Source organism: Trachypithecus francoisi, unplaced genomic scaffold (genome assembly GCF_009764315.1).
Source record: "Trachypithecus francoisi isolate TF-2019V2 unplaced genomic scaffold, Tfra_2.0 Lachesis_group13, whole genome shotgun sequence".
Taxonomy (NCBI): Eukaryota; Metazoa; Chordata; class Mammalia; order Primates; family Cercopithecidae; genus Trachypithecus; species Trachypithecus francoisi.
In genome coordinates, this window is record NW_022681458.1 from 35,111,998 (window position 1) to 35,133,105 (window position 21,108).

The following is a 21,108-nucleotide window of genomic DNA, read 5'->3' on the forward strand; positions in this document are numbered from 1 at the left end:
TCTGGCCAAACACATTTTAATTTCTTGAAAAATTCAAAACATATCTATAAAGTCATGTCTTATATAAAGAAAAATAAGTTGTTAGAAAACATGTTTTTCAATTTCACTAGAAGGAAAGTAATTTTCCTTGTGATAACTTATGTGTTTGATGTCTAAATGTTTTAAAAAAATATTGTAAATAGAACATAACTTCACAACTGAGGTTTCAAAGATGATAAGAATCAGTTAATTTTACTTAACTTTTCCACCAACCAGAGAGGAAAAAAACCACAGAAGAAAATCCAGAATATTTAGGTAAGTACTATATTCAAAGTTATATGATAAAGGTTCAGCTAGAAACTAATAAATATCCGATATATGCATTACATCAACTCACTTTTAAATTAGGACAATTTCTAAATTTGGAAGTTATTTCTAAATGCTGTGTAATAAATTTTACAAAGAAATTAAATATTCTACTGATTCAGGGCACTAATATAACAAATTCATTCCTGCCAGGTTAGTCAACATGAGTCAGAAAAGTAACTTTTAATACAAGATTTAAATCATCATCCCCAGTAGAACATACAAAGATAGTCCATTCATTTTCTATTATTTTTCTCTTTCTTCACAAAAATTGAAAAATGTCTCTGCAATTCATTATCCTCCAACAAGCGTTCTATTGGAATTGATGCAAATGGGTACCCTTTGTCCCTCTCACCTCTGTGCTAACAGCATTGTTTAACTCTGATCCCATTTATCTATTAAGCTTTGCTCATTTAAAAAAGTAATTTCATGACATCCACTGCAATATACAAAAAGTCACTCATACAGGCTGGCAGCACATTGGAAGTTCTGAACTAACTAACAAAAATAGCCACATTTCTCAATTCTGTGACACAAAAAGCAGACAGCAACATGTGTAATGCACCAAAATCTAGCTAGAGTTTAAAGAATCTAAATAAATAAAAAAATTAGATGCCTGGATATAATTCTTAATAAACTTTTTTACTTAAAGAAAAATCTAAGGCTGTCTTTAAAATCTCTTTCCAGGTTTACTGTATCCTTTTTTCATAACAGAATTTCCAGAAACAGGGGTCGTTTTTAAATCCCCAGTGATATCTGCCTTTATTTGCACTGTGGAAAATGACACACTGTATCATGCCTTTCTGGACAGTCCATAGGTTTTATTTACTTTGCTTTGAGATAGAGACGAAAGACATGTTTTTTACAATTGTCTTACACCAATCTCAGTTTTGAGAGTAACATGTAACAAATTTTTACATGCAATATATGAAAACATGTAAATCTTTATATATACAATAACATAACTAGACAAATAAATGAAGTTACTATTGAGTCTCTTTAAGTACAAATTTACAAACTGACCACCAGCCACAGAACTTAGTCCTGTAATGGAGAAAAATTATTATTGGCCTGAAAAAATATTAAAATATCACTGTCACTAACATGAAAAAAATTAGAAATAGAAAACAGAAAACAATAATCACCGGAAAACCTGTGTCTTGTAATGATTTCTTTCCATCAGAAGATGCAGAAACATTTTTCCCCCTGGAGCAAATGAAAACGTTTCTCATGCACCCCCAGTTTCTTCCCTGCTTTCTCCCCCAGGCGCCGGTGTAGACTGCCGGTGTGGACTTTTTTCCAGAGATGAGGAGTAAAAATTTGTACTTTATCGGGAGCGGGTGCACTTTTCCCCCTGGCCCCCCTTTGCTCTGCCTCCAAGATGGTAGGAAAGTTGTCGTTTCGGAGGGCAGAGGAGCAGCTCTCTGGTGTTATGTCCTCGCAGTGCCTGTAGTGGTGCTGTAGGAGGCTGCTGCCTCTTCTTGTACAGCCCCGGCAGCCCTGCCTTCTTGGCTGGAGAGTATATTCAGGGATTTCCCCTTAATAATCACCGACCCTGGGAGCACTTTTTAGTTTCCAAAATAAAAATATGATCCTCACCCCTCTTGCTTGACAGGGAAAGGCTCTCGCCGGAGCCCAGGGGGGAGCAGTAGCAGCGGCAGCCGAGCTTCCTAGTCCATTGCCAGCGCCTCTCACTCTGATCTGTCAGCCCAGCCGAGGGAACAGGGGGGAAGGAGAAAAAAAAAAGCAACTGAAAGGTAAGCAGAGGCGGCCCCAGGCCCGGCCCACATCCCCGGGCTCCCGTAGGGCGGCGGGCTGGGCCGCGCAGGCTGGGCGGGCGGCGAGCGCGCTTACGTGAGGCCGGGGATTCGCCGGCCCACGCCAGGCCCCGGGCGGAGAATGAAAGGGTGAGTGGGGCCGGCGCCCGGGTGGTGGAGGCCGGGGGCCTTAAGGCCTCCGGGGCGCCCGCGGGCGGCGACGGCGGGCGGGCAGGGGTCCAGCCGGGGCCGGAGTGGGGCGAGCGGTGCGGCCTGCGCGGGCCAGGTGGGGGTGTGCGGCAGGATGGGGGGGGCGCCGGTAGGCCTCTGGCCGGTAGGCCCCACGGGGGCCGCGCCCTGCCCCCGCACCCCGGGCCTCCGCGCGCCCCCTTGAGTCCCCCGGGGCCTCCGGGTGGGACGGCGGCGCTGCGGGGCCGAATCCCGCGCCGGCCCGGAGGCTCTCCCGCGGGGCGGCAGGCCTGGGCTGCCGGGACAGGGGCATCAGGGCCTAGGAGTGGGGAGTGGGGAATGGGCGCCTGGCCCCCCTTTCCCTGGGTTTCTCGCAGACGCCCCCGAGATTCCGGTAAGAGTTGAATTTATTTATCCCCCTCCTCCGCGCTCCGGACGGCCAGGCCGGGGCGGGGCGGGGCGGGCGGCCTGGCGGGCGTGGGGTCGGGTGGAGGGGCGGTGAGGAGTCAGGTGCAGCCGCGGCCCAGAAAGTTTCCTTTTAGGTCGGAATTGGGGGCCGCTGTCTCTCCGGGGAGCCCTGGTCCTAGCGCCCGGGACCCCCCCCAGGGCGTGGGGGAGCGCACTCGGCTATTTTGAAACTCTTTGCCAGTTCCTGTCCATTGAAGAAGGTACTCCGCCCCTGCACCCCACCCAACTCCCCGCGAGCCCGTTCGGGGCTGCTAACTCCAGCCCGTTCCCCCTAGAGCCCCCCAGGTTGGGGAGAGGGCCTTCTCTTCCGGTTTGGAAAAGTTTGCAGGGGTTTCTTAGCTTTATTAGTGACTGGGGTTTTTGGGGTGGGAAGGAGGAGGTAAACTCAGGTGGTGTTTCTGCCGGCCAGTCTTTCCCTATTGCCTTTTTTAGCCCTTACCCCACCAACTGGGGGTGTTATTTTCAGCTTGAGTACCCACCCCCTTTCATCCCGATTCCTTTGGGTCCAAAATCCCCCTTCTGGACAGCTCCGGCGGAGAGGAGGATGTAGGGAGCAGCGAGGAGACTGTCAGTGAGAGGGGCAGGATCAGGCAGGGTTTCTGGAGCAGTCCCCAGATGTAGGAGTTTCCCCTCCTTTTTGGTCACTGTCCGGTAAAACCAACACCGGAACAGATCCCAAGGGGGAGACGTGGTTGTCAGATGGCTTGGAAGCCTCGAGGATTGGGAGGAGGGAGAGGAAGTGGGCAGGGCAGCTCCCGAAACAAGGTCTACAGTTTAAGGATCAGTAGTTCATTTATTCTGATAATCACTATTTAGATTTATGTGACATTCTAATATTCGACCTAGAAATAGAATAATGGAGATTTTAAGGAAACCTAAACTTGTTATTGCCACAACTCCGAAGGGTCTGTGGAAGAGCCCTCGGAACCTCGGAAAACTACTGTAGTTTTGGGGGGGGTGTGTTGTGTGTATGTATAACATTTAAACGGAAAAAAATATAAAATATATGTGTGTGTATATATTTTATATGCATATATATACACATACATATTTTCACACACACACACGTATGTTTTCTGTTTAAATTGATTCAATTTTAGCTCTATTTTGGTGCCCTGAGCTCTGAACGTTAAAAGTAATAAACATAAATTTTCGAATCTCAATTTTCCGCTTTTCAGGGACAGGATGTTTCCCGTGGCTATGCTTACCTCCTTGTTGTTGTTGAGTGTTGAAATTGAAATGTTAATGAACCCTTCCACCCCCCACTGCCAACCCCCATTGTGGGCGTGTTTGGAGAGGTTATTTTGCATCGTTTAATTGTTGGTTTTTTCCTTTTTTTGGTGAGCTTAGGGCAGAGTGTTGTGTTTGTGTGCGGTGTCCTGCTTGGTAGCAGGCTGGAGTTTGCTGGCAGGAGATGTCCCACATTCTGCCCGCTCAGTACCCCCAGCACTGTTAGTGAAAAGCTGCCACTTGCAGGGCAATGGGTAACCCACGACTTTCAGTGCTGACTTCTGTGAGGCTTCGAAGTGAGACTCATGTGATTCTTCTAGGTGTGTGCCTTTCGTTTCCTTTGGTCTGCCGGAGATCAAATTCTCTTTCTCCACAATGATAGATATCCGGTCATTTAGCATTGAGCTTAAGAAAATCTTGATATTTGAGATTGTATGGATCTGATACAAAAATGCAAATTACATTTAATGGTTGCTTTAAGTTTGTTGATTAATTGAAATTGCTTATTGACTTGGATATTTTCATAAACATGTGTACCAAAAATCGTTACTTCTATTATAATTTGTCCTTATTTTTAGAGCACATACTGAATGGAAAAAAATCATTCTTAGTCGTTTATCTTGGGACATTTTAAGGTTTGAAAAAATTGTTATTGCCTCATAATTTGATATTTTAAAGGTGTATTGTTGATTTCACATTCCTAAGCTTTCCAAAACTATATATGTACAAATAGCAAAAAAGTTTTGTACTTTTTCACACCCTATCTCAAACATGTATTAATTTTCTGACCTGATCTCCTAATGGGTTACTTTATTTCCTGAAGGAATGACAGGTTTGATACTTTTAAAAGTTACATTCCATTTGAAATTAATAAAAGATTTTCAGGGCAAATACTGAATTAACTTTAAATTACTAAGGGAATATGTTTGTTTACTATTAAATGTTAGTTTAAAAAGTAAATGGTTAGTATAATTACAAGTCTGAAATAATCAAGTTTTCTTTCCTCTGGAAGATTTTTAGGAGGAAATTTGTATACCCCATTCCGACGTTTTCAGCAAATCATGTTGCTACTGTTTTTAGAGAAATAAAAAATTTTAGTTTAGAAGGAATTAAACGTTTCTGAGAGGACCCAAAATTAATGACATTTCAAAAAAATGCTAAACTATTTGTTCATACCTGAGATGTTCTTTGAGGGTTAGCAGCTCTCACTCTCTGGGTTTGGTACAGTGGTTATGGCTAATGAAAAGTCATTTATATTTGAATACAGTTAGAACAATATTTTCAGACAATTCTCTTTCCCCCTCCCCCACACCCGGTAACTGGTAAAACAATGGTTGAATAGGTGAGACTGGGTTGGAGGCAGCAAATTGTCCCCAATGCTAAGTCATTTTAACTTATACATGCAGCTCTGTGCTAGCCAAAACAAACAGCAGCAGAGTCTCCTCACTCCTTCAAGCAAGAGTTTGTCCCTCGGCCGGGCGCGGTGGCTCAAGCCTGTAATCCCAGCACTTTGGGAGGCCGAGACGGGCGGATCACGAGGTCAGGAGATCGAGACTATCCTGGCTAACACGGTGAAACCCCGTCTCTACTAAAAATACAAAAAACTAGCCCGGCGAGGTGGGGGGCGCCTGTAGTCTCAGCTACTCGGGAGGCTGAGGCAGGAGAATGGCATGAACCCGGGAGGCGGAGCTTGCAGTGAGCTGAGATCCGGCCACTGCACTCCAGCCCAGGCGACCGAGCAAGACTCCGTCTCAAAAAAAAAAAAAAAAAAAAAAAAGAGTTTGTCTCAGAGGTCCTGACTGTAAAGGCTGATTTTTGACAATGCTCCTGGCTAGTTTGAGATACTGAGGAAATACTCAATTTAAAACCTTAAGCCTCACTCTGTTCCCTCCTTGCACGTAAGGTGACAGACTACTTGGTTCTCATCCTTTCACAGAATGTGATTTGTTTTTAAGATGAGTTTTTAGGCTGGGCGTGATGGCTCACGCCTGTAATTCCAGCACTTTATGGCTCATGCCTGTAATCCCAGCCCTTTGGGAGGCTGAGGCGGGCGGATCACCTGAGGTCGGGAGTTCGAGACCAGCCTGACCAACATGGAGCAACCCCGTCTTTACCAAAAATACAAAATTAAAATTAGCTGGGTGTGGTGGCGTATCCCTGTAACCCTAGCTACGCGGGAGGCTGAGGCAGGAGAATCGCTTGGACCTGGGAGGCGGAGGTTGCAGTGAGCCGAGATTGCACCATTGCACCCTAGCCTGGGCAACAAGAGCGAAACTGTCTCAAAAAAAAAAAAAAAAAAAAAAGAGTTTTTGGTGAAATTTTGTTTGTAGCATGACATACATCCTACAGTGACACCTTTAGACTGGGCTTTGAGTTCTGATCCCAGTCCTTCCGCTGGGCAATTTACTTAATCTTTGGTTTCTTTAACTGAAAATGGGAATAAAATTCTTTGATATAAGGGTTAGATGAGATAGCCATGTGTTTGGCCCATAATAGTATTAATTAAATGTTAATTCCACTAGCCAACTTTTCTTTCTTTTTTTTTTGAGTCAGGGGCTTACTGTGTTGTCCAGCCTGGAGTACAGTGGCACGATTACAGCTCACTGCAGCCTCAACCTCCTGGGCTCCAGTGATCCACCTCACGTGTGCCTATAGTCAGCCAGGACTACAGGTGTGTGCCACCATACAAGGCTAATTTTTGTATTTTTGGTAGAGACAGGGTTTCCCCATGTTGCCCAGGCTGGTCTCAAACTCCTGGATGCAAGGGATCCGCCCGCCTCAGTCTCCCCAGGTGGATCATGACAATTACTTAATCTGATTAAGTCTCAGTTTTCTTCATCTGTAAAAGGGGATAATAATAGTACCTACTTCATAGGGTTGCTGTGAAGACTAAATGAGGAATTGAACATAAAGCCTTTAGAATGGTTCCTGGAGCATAACCTTTATATTTTCTTGGTGCATAACTTTTTCTGGTACATAACTTTTCTATTTTTTTTTAAAGATTTTTAATATTCTTGATGTGAATTTTTAATGAGTTCTTGCCTCAGTGTATATTAATAATACTAATAAGTATTTGAGTACAGAAAGAATATTATAATTACTTTAATTGGGCAAATAAATCTATTTTTGCCAGTAAAAAACTGTGCAGTATATTCAGTTTCAGCGGCTTCAATTAGTGTAGTCTCTGCTGTTTGAATTTGGAACTGGCCAATGTAAAGGTTTGGTAAGTACACCAAGGGCAAAGGAGCTTAAGGTGGGTTTGCTTTACTCCTAGTTCCCCTCTTTCAGGTTTTGAAGTGTTCTTGTGAGTCCCCACGGACGATAATGTTGCGTGGTTTTGAAGGCACTGAGCAGTTTGCGGCCTTGATAGGCTCACTTTAGAGTCCTGGGCATGTTTACGTGACTTGATTGGTAGGAGCAAGCTGCTGGTTCATTCGTTTAACAGATTAGCTTCTCTGTTGTAGCTCTGAGCTTTGCAATACAAAGACACATTCTCTGCCCTTGAGGAGTTTTTAGTCTATTGGAGAAGAAAAATAAGCTGCCATTTACAATGTCAATGTGAATGTTAAGTGATAGCTTAGCCTGGAGGAATATTCTATTCTGGCCTAAAGGGCAGGCTAGGTTTTAAAGTGAGGGCTTTACAGGGGAAGTTTCTGTCCTAAGCGAATGGGAGGAGTTAGGCATTCCAGAAGGTGTGACATGTAAGTAGGAATCACAGTTTAGGGACAAAAGACTATCCTGTGTTGCAGATTATGGTTCTGTTACCGCCCTGGAGTTGGAGGAGGAGGGGAATAAATAGTGAGAGGGAAAGGTCAGTCTGGCTAGGACCTAAGGAGTTTCTGTGTTAGGGTAAGGAGTTTGGATTTCTTTTATGTTACAGGCAGACCTTGAAAGCCTTTGGCCACATAAATTACTTGAGATTTAGAGGATTTGAGTTGTACAGAGTAGGAAAAAGGAGGACAAGACTGTAATTAGACTAGTGAGGCAGCTCCTGACAAGAGATTTGAAGAGGGTTTGAACTAAGGTGGTGGCAATGGCAATTAAGAGGAGTAGGTGGCAGTGGCAGAGGCAGGTTAAGGAGGTAGGGTGATCTCACAGGTGGACTGGATGTAAAGATGGGACTCATCCTCACAGATGGCAGCTGAAATGGTAGAAGTAGATAAATTTGGGCTAGTCAGTGGTTCTTAGTCTTAGACACTTCTCCAGAAAAATCCACATATGCAGTTGTATACATTTGGTTTGAAACCTGGGGTAGGCTTGTTACATGGCTCACAACTGTAGTCCCAGCACTTTGGGAGGCCAAGGTGGGCAGATCACTTGAGTTCAGGAGTTTGAGACCAGCCTGGGCAACATGGTGAAACCCTGTCTCAACAAAAAATACAAAAATTAGCCAGGCATGGTAGTGCTTTTTTGTAGTCCCAGCTACTCAGGAGGCTGAGGTGAGAGGATCACTTGAACTCAGGAGGTCAAGGTTGCAGTGAACCTGATCACACCACTGCGCTTCAGCCTGGGCGGCAAAGGGAGAACTTGTCTCAAAAAAAAAAAAAAAAAAGATAAAAGTAAGCCTATAGAAATGTTTTGTTTGACCCACACTTTTTGTGATGGTCTCTGATTTTTCGTCAGTGCCTTTTCATATATGAGGAAACAGATTTATAAAATAACTTAGTCAGGGTTACATGTCTTTTTCTTTTCTTTTTTGAGACAAAGTCTCACTCTGTCGCCCAGCCTAGAGTGCAGTGGCGCGATTGGCTCACTGCAATCTCTGCTTCCCAGATTCAAGCAGTTCTCTGCCCCAGCCTCCCGAGTAGCTGGGATTACAGGAGCCTACCACCACACCTGGTAATTTTTGTGTTTTTAGTAGAGACAGGGTTTCACCATCTTGGCCAGGCTTGTCTTGAACTCCTGACCTCATGATCCACCTGCCTTGGCCTCCCAAAGTGCTGGGATTACAGGTGTGAGTCACCATGCCCGGCTGCCTCAGCCTCCCGAGTAACTGGGACTACAGGCACCTGCCACCACGCCAGCTAATTTTTGCATTTTTAGTAGAGACGGGGTTTCACCATGTTGGCCAGGCTGGTCTTGAACTCCTGACCTCAAGTGATTCACCTGCCTTGGTCTCCCAAAGTGCTGGGATTACAGGCCTGAGCCGCTGTGCCTGGCCCTATCTTTTTTTAAAAACACAGAAGAGCTGGAAGTTCTGGGGGTCTACCTTTTTTTTTTTTTTTTTTTTTAAACATTGCAGCAACTTGCTGGAAATAATTTGAGCAAAGTTTGCCAGAGAATGCCCCAGCCTACTCTTCCAGCCCATGTAGGCATTTCGTCTTGCATCCCTGTAAAGTAAGATTAAATGAACCTTGGAGTATACTGGCATGGAAGCAAGGGGGCCAAGAGAAAAGAACCCACTGACTGGTCAGAAAGGAGAGATTTTCAAGAAAGAGAAAGTGGCCAGCAGTGTCCGATGCTGCAGAGAGGTCCAGTTAGCTGAAGACGGAAAAGTGTATGTGGAATTCAGTAACAAAGAGGCCATTAGTTTCAGATTTTTAGAACAAAAGAACTTTGAGGAGTAGAGCTACAACTTAGTTTTTCTTCTTTCCTCTTGTCCTGTAATGCAGGGTTTCTGTAACAACAGAGAGTGACTGTGAGATGGATAAGAACTCAGAAAGCATTTGTTGTGAAGGATTATTAACTGAGCTAATAAATACTGTACCCAGATCAGTCAAACTGTGCTCATTCTGCTAGTGTTTTCCATCCCAAGAACATTAGTATTTAAGTGTTCTATAGAATGTAGGAAATATTTTTGATATTAGATTTTTAATGAGGATTATAGGAAACGATTTAGAAAACCACTAACAGCTGGAGAATGTGTTTTAGTCCTACAGATTCTAGATCAAAATGATAACACAAATAAACCACTACTTACTGCTTCTAATGGTAGTTTTTTTTTTTTTTTGAGATGGAGTCTCTCTCTGTCGCCCAGGTTGCCCAGGCTGTAGTGCAGTGGCGCTATCTGGGCTCACTGCAAGCTCCGCCTCCCGAGTTCACGCCATTCTCCTGCCTTAGCCTCCTGAGTAGCTGGGACTACAGGTGCCTGCCACCACGCCCAGCTAATTTTTTTTTTTTGTATTTTTAGTAGAGACGGAGTTTCACCGTGTTAACCAGGATGGTCTCGATCTCCTGACCTCGTGATCCACCCACCTTGGCCTCCCAAAGGGCTGGGATTACAGGCGCGAGCCACTGCGCCCGGCTTCTAATGGTAGTTAATATTAAGTGATTACTATATGCTGGGGTTACAGTTCATGAAATACCTAATTTAATTATCCTAAGCAACTCAATGAGGTACATACAATTACAATCTTCCCTTTACAGATGAGAAGACTGAAGCCTAAATAACTTGCCCAAGGTCTTATACTTAGTAATTAGCAAAACCAGATTTGAGCCCCCTCTCTGATACCTACCAGAGCCAATGAGTGATCTCTTTTGCTGCATAAACTATCCTTACCTTTCTAATATAGCAGGGAAGGACCTAGTTAAGTTCATTGAAATTCCTAATGCAAACTTATTTGTACAATGCTGTCTCTGAGTACAGTATATGGCACATACTGGACATTCAATAAGCATTATTTTAAAATATTATGGTTTGAACTTGATTATAATGAATGTTGTTTATATTTTTGAGTGATAAGCAGTTTTCTCACTGCTTCTTTCTCTTCCAGTTACATCAGTTGATAGATTTTCATCATTCCTCAATCTGATTTTACTATTTTTTACATTTATAATATAGATGTTAGGTTCTTAAAATCAATATAGTCATCTGTTTAGTATCTTATAACATTTTTATGCTTCATCAAGTTGAATTAAAACTTATTTAAAAAAGACATAACACAGAAAAATGTTTTTAAGAGTTTATGATACTCTAAATATGATTTTGACAGGATCCACTCTTTCTGGGATAAGTAAATATTCTTTTCATTTGCATTAAGTATATTAGAAAACAAACATTCTGATAATTTAGTAGGCTCATGTTAGTTTTATTTATTTTATTTTGCTTATTGTAAAGACAAGGGTTTCACTACATTGCCCAGGCTGGTGTTGAACTCCTGGGCTCAAGTAATCCTTCTGCCGTGGCCTCCCAACATTCTGGTATTACGGTGTGAGCCACTGTGCCCAGTCTCACACTAGGGTGTTTTGTTTTGTTTTGTTTTGTTTTTTTGGTATGGAGTCTCACTCTGTCGCCCAGGCTGGAGTGCAGTGGTGCGATCTTGGCTCACCGCAACCTCCACCTCCCGGGTACAAGTGGTTCTCCTGTCTCAGCCTGTGGAGTACCTGGATTACAAGCATGCACCACCACGCCCAGCTAATATTTGTATTTTGTAGAGACTGGGTTTCACGATGTTGGCCAGGCTGGTCTCGAACTCCTGACCTCAAGTGATCTGCCCGCTTCAGCCTCCCAAAGTGCTGAGATTACAGGCGTGAGCCACTGCACCTGGCCTCTCACGCCAGTTTAAAAAAATTTAGAAGGTATGGACTGGGCACGATGGCTCATACCAGTAATTCCAGCACTTTGGGAGGCCGGGGTGGGCGGATCACTTGGAGTCAGGAGTTTGAGAACACCCTGGCCGACATGGTGAAACCCCTCGTGTCTACTAAAAATACAAAAATTAGCCGGGCGTGGTGGCACATGTCTGTAATTCCAGCCACTTGGGAGGCTGAGGCAGGAGAATCACTTGAAACTGGTCAACAGAGGTTGCAGTGAGCTGGGATCGTGCCGCTGCACTCCAGCCTGGGCAACAGAGTGAGATTCTGTCTCTCAAAAAAAAAAAAATTATAAGGTATTTCATAGATCTAGGCTCTTTAAAAGTGGTAGGATATGAAATTACAGATGGCAATTAGAGAAAAATGGTGTGGCAGTGAAATGAACATGTTTCTGAACTAGGAGAATCAAAAGAACAGCAATGACATAGATTCCACATGGAGGTGATAAAGTGGTAGTTAGTCCCAAAGAGAATAATGTTCATATTTTTGTCAAATTGTTTTACGGTTGTCATTGGAAGACTGAAAGGGCTGCTGGCTGCTTTTGTTAAAAATGTATCTTCCTTACTTTTCTACTTGATAATGTCTTATTCCTCTGTATTTGTAAGAAGTAAGAAACTATGGAAATGAATTGTTCAATTTTCCTATTAAACTCGGTGTATAATATCAAAGAGGATTTTTTCTTAAATTTTTTTTTTTGAGACGGAGTTTCGCTCTTGTTGCCCAGGCTAGAATGTAGTGACGCGATCTCGGCTCACAGCAACCTCTGCCTCCTGGGTTTAAAGCGATTCTCCTGCCTCAGCCTCCCGAGTAGCTGGGATTACAGGCACGTGCCACCACGCCCAGATAATTTTGTAGTTTTAGTAGAGACAGGGTTTCTCCATGTTGGTGAGGTTGGTCTTGAATTCCTGACCTCAGTTGATCCTCCCACCTCAGTCTCCCAGAGTGCTGAGATTACAGGCGTGAGTCACCGTGCCTAGCCCTAAGGTGGATTTTTATTAAACCTAAACCTAATCATATTTCCTACTGGTTTTTTTTTTTTTTTTGGAGACAAAGTTTCGCTCTGTGGCTGAGGTTGGAATGCAACGGCGTGGTCTCAGCTCACTGCAACCTTCACCTCCCGGGTTCAAGCGATTCTCCTACCTCAGCCTCCCTAGTAGCTGGGATTACACCCACCATCATGCCCGGCTAATTTTTGTATGTTTGTAGAGATGGGGTTTCACCATGTTAGCCAGGTTGGTCTTGAACTCCTGACCTCAGATGACCCGCCTGTCTTGGCCTCCCAAAGTGTTGGGATTACAGGCATGAGCCTCTGTGCCCAGCTATTTCCTACTCTTGAATTCTAGTATATGGATATTTATGCTGTTGAAATATTTCTTCTGTGAGATTTGAATATTTTCTATTCTCAGTAATGGTTATTTCCATTTTTTGGTAATAACTGTATATTCTGCTGCTGCTCTACAGTGCTTAATTACCTGCATTTTCTCCTTTAAGGGAGCATAGGTCTGTTTATATGCTAAGCAAGTTGTCTCCACTGCTGAGGATGATATTTGCTAGAACTGTTAATAAATTTAGTTTGGCTAAGGTTTTTTTTTCTTCCCTTTTAAACTGATATTCATCATGTATTAAAAAGTAGAGCTTGGCTGGGTGTGGTGGTTTACGCCTGTAATCCCAGCAGTTTGGGAGGCTGAGGCAGGAGGCTCACTGAGACCAGGAGTTTGAGACCAGCTGGGCAACATAGTGAGACACTCCCCTTTTCTAAAAACAAAAAAAGATAGTGCTTAGTTTTAGCGTTTTGTTTGCATGGATTAGGAAATGTGATAGGCTGAGTGTGGTGGTTTAGGCCTATAATCCCAGCACTTTGGGAGGCTGATGCTGGTGAATGGCTTGAGCCTAGAGGTTTGAGACCATCCTGGGCAACACGGTGAAACCCCACATCTACTAAAGATATGAAAAATTAGCCGGGCATGGTGGCATATTCCTGTGGCCCCAGCTCCTTGGGAGGTTGAGGTGGAAGGATCACTTGAGCCAGGGAGGTCAAGGCTTCAGTAAGGCGTAATCACACCACTGCACTCCGGCCTGGGTGACAGAGCAAGACCCTGTCTCAGAAAAAAAAAGAAGGAAAGGAAAGGAAAGGAGAGGAAAGGAGAGGAAAGGAGAGGAAAGGAGGAAGGAGGAAGGAGGAAGGAAGAAAGAAAATGCGATAATATTTATATATCAGGGTCTAAAAGACATTTGATTAAGATTACATGGGTTTTATATATTGTATGTTTCCATTCTTATTTATATCTTGCCCTGATAAAGAGTGAAAAATATGTAGGATTTTTTCTGAGAACTGCCTTAGTGCATTTGTCATAACTTCTTTATTTAAAAAGGAGAAGTTTATTAATGTAGAGAAGACCAGATATTCATCGGTTTCCAGTTTATAGAACAGTGATTTTAATACTATAGTAATACTCAATTAGAAGAAATTTAGGCTGGTTGTGGTAATTACAGCCTAAGTGCTGGGATTACAGCTCACGCCTGTAATCCCAGCACTTTGGGAGGTGAAGCAGGAGGATCACTAGAGGCTAGGAGTTCGAGACCAGCCTGGGCAATGTAGTGAGACTCCATGTCTAAAATAAATTAAAAAGTTAGTTGGGCACAGTGATGCATGCCTGTAGTCCCAGCTACTTGGGAGGCTAAGGTAAAAGGATCACTTGAGCCCAGGAGCTTGAGGCTGCAGTTAGCTAAAAAAAAAAAAAAAAAGAAAGTTAGATTTCAAAATTATTACAAATTATTATTAATGTATTTGTTATAAAAAAATTCTATAGAAAGTATGCTTTATGGTTTTGATATTATTGTGGAATATTTTACTATTCAAAATTTTAAAAGATATTTGTGGTTAATGATAGCAAGTACTGACATCTCTATTCTTCCTTCTCCAAACCAACTTTAAAAATAGGGAGAATTAGAAACAGAAACTAAACTGAAGCTTTGACAATTACTGTAACCTTGTAACCAAAATATATGAATTATGGCCAGGCATGGTGGCTCATGCCTGTAATCCTAGCACTTTGGGAGGCCGAACTGGATGGATCACCTGAGGATAGGAGTTCGAGACCAGCCTGCCCAACATGGCGAAATCCCATCTCTACTAAAAGTACAAAAAAATTAGCCAGGCGTGGTGGTGGGCACCTATAATCCCAGCTACTCAGGAGGCTGAGGCAGGAGAATGGCTTGAACCAGGGGGCGGAGGTTTGAACCGGGATCAAACCAATCCAGCCTGGGTGGCAGAGCAAGACTCCCTCAAAAAACCCAAAATATGTGAATTAGTACTATTAAGTGCAGTGAAAACTGAACCAGGGCAAGAGAAGATGCCAAGACAGGGTGATTTCCTCTATAGAACCAGGCAAAGTAAAGGAAGAAACTTTCTCCCAAGAAAGTGACACACCCCGAGGACAAAACCAGTAATCCCCGTGCAAGGATGGCAAAGTTGGATCTGTATGTTGGGCTCCCTGAATGGCAGGAGGGGTTGGGCTGAGTTATAAACCGTGCAGTCCTATCAGTTTTGTAGGAAGTTCAGAGTGGAGGAGAAACTGGCAGCAAGCAGCCTTTCAGCTGCTGATCTTGGTCATGTGAAGAGAAATAAAGCCTAAATTATCACCCCACCCCCAAATCTATGCCATGTGGGCTCCTGTGAGTTAGGGAACATAGTCCAGCATGGAGTCAAGCCTCAAGGGAAAGTGAAAGAATAGTTCCTGTGATGGAAGGTGGGGGTGAGACATAGCTCCTCTGAAACTAGAGTTTAAAGATGAGATATAAAAGCTCAAGAAATAAAAGACAACAGAAGGATATAAGAGTGAGCTGTTGGAATCAGGGTACAAAATAAGAGAAAAGTAACATTGCAGAAACATTCAAAGCAGCAAATATCAACTGTAGCTGGGGGTAATGGAGGCAAGCTTGAGAAATTTGAGCAACCCAAAATGGAACAAATAAAAATGAAGAAAGACTAGAGAGAGTGATAGATAGGGAATAAAGTAAATCTAGCATGCCAATAATTGATACCCCTGAAGCTGTTGGAAGAATAAATCAAGCAGAAAGCAATGTCAACACATTAAGGAAGAGTTTTCCACAAGAAAAGAAGATTTGAAGGCAGGTGTGGTAACATGCACCTGTAGTCCCAGCTACAGTGGAGGATCGCTTGAGCCCAGGAGTTCAATCCAGCTTGGACATTATAGTGAGACTTCATCTCTTTTTTTTTTTTTTTTTTTAAAAAAAAAAAAAAGGCCGGGCGTGGTGGCTCATGCCTGTAATCCCAGCACTTTGGGAGGCCGAGGCGGGCGGATCACCTGAGGTTACGAGTTCGAGACCAGCCTGACCAATATGATGAAACCCCATCTCTACTAAAAATACTAAAATTACCCGGGCATGGTGGCATGTGCCTGTAATCCCAGCTACTCAGGAGGCTGAAGCTGGTGAATCGCTTGAATCCAGGAGATGGAGGTTGCAGTGAGCCAAGATTGCGCCATTGCACTCCAGCCTGGGCAACAAGAGTGAAACTCCGTCTCAAAAAAAAAAGAAAAATATTTAACATTTTACAACAGACTTTTACTGTTAGGTCAAAATGCAAAAAAAAAAAAAAAAAAAAAAAAAAATCAAGTCCCCTAGAAAATCAAGAGACTGGCCTCAGGCTTTTTCAACATGAAACAATATATACAAAGTCAGTAGATTAAAAAAATGTACAACCCAAGAATTTTATGTCCAGACAAGCTGTTAAGTATAACACCAATTGACATCTTTTCTTTTCTTTTCTTTTTTTGAGACAGGGTCTCATTCTGTTGCCCTGGCTGGAGTGCAGTGGTGCAGTTTTGGCACACTGTAGCCTCGACCTCTCAGGCCCAAGCAATCCTTTCATCTCAGCCTCCCAAGTAACTAGGACTACAGGCGTGTGCCACCACACCCGGCTAATTTTTGTTTTGTTTTGTTTTTAACAGAGGTGGTGTTTTCCCCATGTTGGCCAGGCTGGTCTTGAACTCCTGACCTCAAGTGATCCGCCCACCTCACCTCGGCCTCCCAAAGTGCTGGGATTACAGGCGTGAGCCTCTGCACCTGGCCTAATTTTTGTATTCTTTATAGAGATAGGGTTTCCCACTGTTACCCAGGCTGGCTTTGAACTCCTGAGCTCAAGCAGTCTACATGCCTCAGCCTCCCAAGGTGCTGGGATTATACGCGTGCACCACTATACCTGGCCAACATATATTTTCAAATGGAAAAATCATGACTTATAGTTTCCACAAATCAGCTCTTGGCAGGGAAAGAAAAGAGAGGAGACTGTGTTATGAACTATTACATCAAGAAGTGAATGGAAGACTAAGTTAAAAAAAGTATTTTGCATTGAATAAATTTAAATGTAGAACTAAGAACAACAGGAAAAAGCCTTGAGAGTTAGGGATGGGTAGGTAGTCGCAAGTCTGGAAATTTTTCTCAGTATTTATAACTTGGGATCAATTGCAGTAATGCTGATAAGTATACTAATTTTCTTAGTGTGGAGTAAAAAAGTGTTATCTAAAGGAGTTAGACTGTAATTCTTCTAAGAAAACAGACTACAGTTGACCCTTGAACAACTTGAGAGTAGAGGTACCAACCCCACATGTTGAAAATCCACATTATAACTTTTTTTTTTTTTTTTTGAGATGGAGTCTCATTCCCATTGTGCAGGCTGAAGTGCAGGGACTCACTGCAACCTCCACCTCCCGGATTCAAGCAATTCTCCTTCTTCAGCCTGCCGAGTAGCTGGGATTACAGGCATGCGCCACCACGCCTGGCTAATTTTTGTATTTTTAGTAGAAATGGGGTTTCACCATGTTGGCCAGCTGGTCTCGAACTCCTGACCCCAGGTGATCCACTCGTCTCGGCCTCCCAAAGTGCTAGGATTACAGGCATGAGCCACCACACCCGACCATATTAGAACTTTTGACTACCCAAGAACTTAACTGATAGCCTGCTGTTAACTAGATGCCTTGCTGAAAACATAAACAGATTAACACATATTTTGTATAGGTATTATAATATTACGAACAGTAAGCTACAGAAAAGAAAATGTTACTAAGAAAACCATAAGGAAAATATATTTAGTATTAATTGGAAGTGGATCATCATAAAAGTCTTCACATTGGATGGAGGAAAAAGAGAAGGGTTAGTCTTACTGTCAGGGTAGCAGAGGAGAAAAAAAATCCATATATAAGTAGAACTACACAGTTAAAACCTTTGTACTGAATATAGTGAAATGTATAAAGGCTAAAGGCAATACAAAATATAATAGGATTAGGATGAAACCGGTCATAAATATAAAATTATAAGTTGGATAAACTCATTTATTAAAAGAAAATGACTTGGACCAGGCAGGGTGACTCACTCCTGTAATCTCAGCACTTTGGGAGGCCCAGGCAGGGAGATCACTTGAGACCAGGAGTTCAAGACCAGCCTAGGCAACATGGTGAAAGCTCACCTCTACAAAAACTACAGAAAATTAGCCATGTGTAATGGTATGTGCCTGTAGTCCCAGCTACCCAGTAGACTGAGGTAGGATTGCTTAAGCCCTGGAGGTTGAGGCTACAGTGAGTGGTGATCCTGCCATTACACTCCAGCCTGGGTGACAAGAGTGAGACACTGTCGACCTCAAAAAGAAAAGAAAAGAAAAAAAAAATTACTCGAAAGTAAAATGATTCAGATTGGGCAAAAAGCCAAACCCAACAAGAGTTGCATCTAAAAGGGATCAGCAAATAACATGTTAGTAAATAGTTTTATCTTTGTGGCCATATGATATCTGTTGCAACTACTAAATTTTACCGCTATAGCACAGAAGCAGACATGGACAGTATGTAAATGAATGAGCATGGCTGTGTTCCAATAAAACTTTACTTACAAAAACAGACAGTGGGCCACATTTGTCCTGTAAGAAATAGTTTAGTTTGCAGACGTGTGATCTAAAACATAATATGGCTAGGCACAGTGGCTCATGCTTGTGATCCCAGCACTTTGGAAGGCCAAAGCGGGAGGATATCTTGAGTGCAGGAGTTTGAGACCAGCCTGGGCAGCATAGCAAGACCCAGACTCTACAAAAAAATTTTAAAAATTAGACAGATATGGTGGCACGTACTTGTAGTCCTGGCTACTTGAGAGGCTGAGGCAGGAGGATCTCTTGAGCCCAGAAGTTTGAGGTTGCAGTGAGCTATGATCATGCAATCCAGCCTGGCAACAAAGTGAGACCCTGTCCTCAAAATAAAAAATAAGTAAAAATAAAACACAACACAGGGCCTCAAAAGTTGGGAACAAAAGTACAGGTAAAGACTCAGTTGATAAATTCAAACCAAAAAAGCAATAGTTCAAATATTTGTGTCAGACAAGGTTGTATTAATCACAAAATGCATCAGTTGAGTTGCACTTTTTTTTTTTTTTTTTTGAAACAGGGTTTCCCTCTATTGCCCAGGCTGGAGTACAGTGGCACGATCTCGGCGCACTGCAACTTTATATCCTTCTATCCCTACCCTCAGATTTCTTTCTATGATTTGTAAAATCCTCTCATACCTACAGACATGTAGATTCCTCTTTTTTCTTGAAGTTCTTATAGGTTTCTTTGAACTAATTGTGAAAGATACGTATGTGTTTGGCTTGTGGGTGAGTAGAGCAAAGATGGTGAAAAATGAAAAATGGCATGGATTTGCTTTGAAATATTTCCTGTCCCAAACATCCAGGGCAGCTAAATTTAAATGTTTATGTTTTATAATTTTCAAATTTAAAAAATTTTAATGGACACAAAATAATTGTACATGTTTGTGAGGTATATAGTGATGTTTTGATTCATATAATGTATAGTGATCAGCAGGGTAATTAGAATATCTGTCATCTCAAACATCATTTTTTTGTGTATTGGAAACATTCAATATCCTCCTTCTAGCTATTCAAAACTATGTAATAATTATTGTTAACTATAGCCATCCTACAGTGCTAGAGAACATTAGGACTTATTCCTCCCATCTAGCCATAATTTTGTATCCTTTAACAAATCTCTTCCTATTCTCTTCTTTCCCCTACCTTTCCCAGTCTTTATCTGGTAGTCTGTGTTCTACTTTTTACTTCTTTTTTTTTTTTTTTTTTTTTTTTTTGGAGACAGTTGCACTCTGTTGCCCAGGCTGGAGTGCAGTGGTGTAATCTCAGCACACTGCAACCTCCACCTCCTGGGTTCAAGCGACTCTCCTGCCTTAGCCTCCCCAGTAGCTGGGATTACAGGCGCCCGCCACCACACCTGGCAACTTTGTGTATTTTAGTAGAGACGGTTATTTCACCATGTTGGCCAGGCTGGTCTTGAACTCCTAAGTTCAAATGATCCACCTGCCTTGGCCTCCAAAATGCTGGGATTACAGGCATGAGCCACTACGCCCGGCCTGCTTTTTACTTGGAGATCAACTTTTTTAAGTGACTATGTGAGTGAAAACATGTGTGTTTAATTTTCCATACCTCATTTATTTCACTTAAGATAATGTCTTCTAGTTCTATCCATATTGCTGTGAATAAGAGAATTTTTTTTTCTTTTTTTTTTTGGCGGGGGATGGAGTCTTGCTCTGTCGCCCCTGCTGGAGTGCAGTAGTGCGATCTCAGCTCACTGCAACCACCGCCTCCCGGGTTCAAGTGATTCTCCTGCCTCAGCCTTCCATGTAGCTGGGATTACAGAGTGCCACCACCCTCAGCTAATTTGTGTATTTTTAGTAGAGAAGGGTTTCGTCATGTTGGCCAGGCTGGTCTCAAACTCCTGACCTCAGGTGATCTGCCTGCCTTGGCCTCCCCAAGTGCTAGGATTACAGGTGTGAGCCACCGTGCCCAGTGCCCGAGAATTTCATTCTTTTTAATGGCTGAATAGTATTCCATTGTGTATATATACCACATTTTCTTTATCCATTCATCTGTTGTGGGACACCTAGTTTGATTCCATATCTTGGGTATCGTCAATAGTGCTTTGATAAACATGAGAGTACAGATATCTCTTTGATGTATTATTTCCTTTTCTTTGGAAAAATGCCTAGTAGTGGGTAGTTCTATTTGTAGTTCTTTGAGGAACCTTCATACTGTTACTTTATTTCTTTCTTTTTTCTTTTTTTTTTAAAGACATAGTCTCGCTCTGTCAGCCAGGCTGGAGTGCAGTGGTGCGATCTCAACTCACTGAAGCCTTGACCTCCTGGGTTCAGGCGATCCTCTTGCCTCAGCCCCGAGTAGCTGAGACTACAGACGCATGCCACCAAGCCCAGCTAATTTTTGTATTTTTAGTAGAAACAGGGTTTTGTATTTTTAGTAGAAACAGCCTAGAAACATGTTGACTAGGCTGGTCCCGAACTCCTGACCTCAAGTGATCCACCTGTCCTGGCTTCCCAAAGTGCTGGGATGACAGGCATGAGCCACTGTGCCCGGCTCATACTGTTCTTTATAGTGGCTATACTGGTTCACATTCCTGGTGTATAAGAGTTCCCTTTTTGCTGCTTCCTCACCAGCATTTGTTATTTTTTTGTCTATTTGATAATAGCCATCCTAAGTGGGGTAAGAGGATGCCTTACCC

The 21,108-nt window shown here is 42.8% G+C and overlaps 2 protein-coding genes across 11 annotated transcripts in view; one reads left to right on the forward strand and one right to left on the reverse strand.

The window, feature by feature from the left end:
* The first annotated feature begins 410 nt into the window (after positions 1–410).
* INO80D (INO80 complex subunit D) overlaps positions 411–21,108 on the forward strand; it is a 98,115-nt gene continuing 77,417 nt past the window's right edge. For 2 of the 10 annotated variants that reach the window (XM_033230585.1, XM_033230582.1), the window contains exon 1: positions 411–2,102. Coding sequence is in view for 1 of the 10 variants with exons in the window: in XM_033230577.1 (XP_033086468.1) it covers positions 2,631–2,685 (55 nt within the window). In the remaining 9 variants the exon portion in view is untranslated. Of the gene's footprint in view, positions 2,253–2,630; positions 2,686–2,844; positions 2,960–21,108 lie in introns of those variants that run through there. The other 8 variants (XM_033230583.1, XM_033230580.1, XM_033230581.1 and 5 more) reach the window with 7 other exon arrangements.
* On the reverse strand, positions 1,150–2,624 carry LOC117094617 (submaxillary gland androgen-regulated protein 3A-like). The gene has a single exon (XM_033230588.1). It carries the CDS (start codon positions 2,602–2,604, stop codon positions 2,293–2,295), a length of 312 nt encoding a protein of 103 aa, XP_033086479.1. The 5' UTR covers positions 2,605–2,624; the 3' UTR covers positions 1,150–2,292.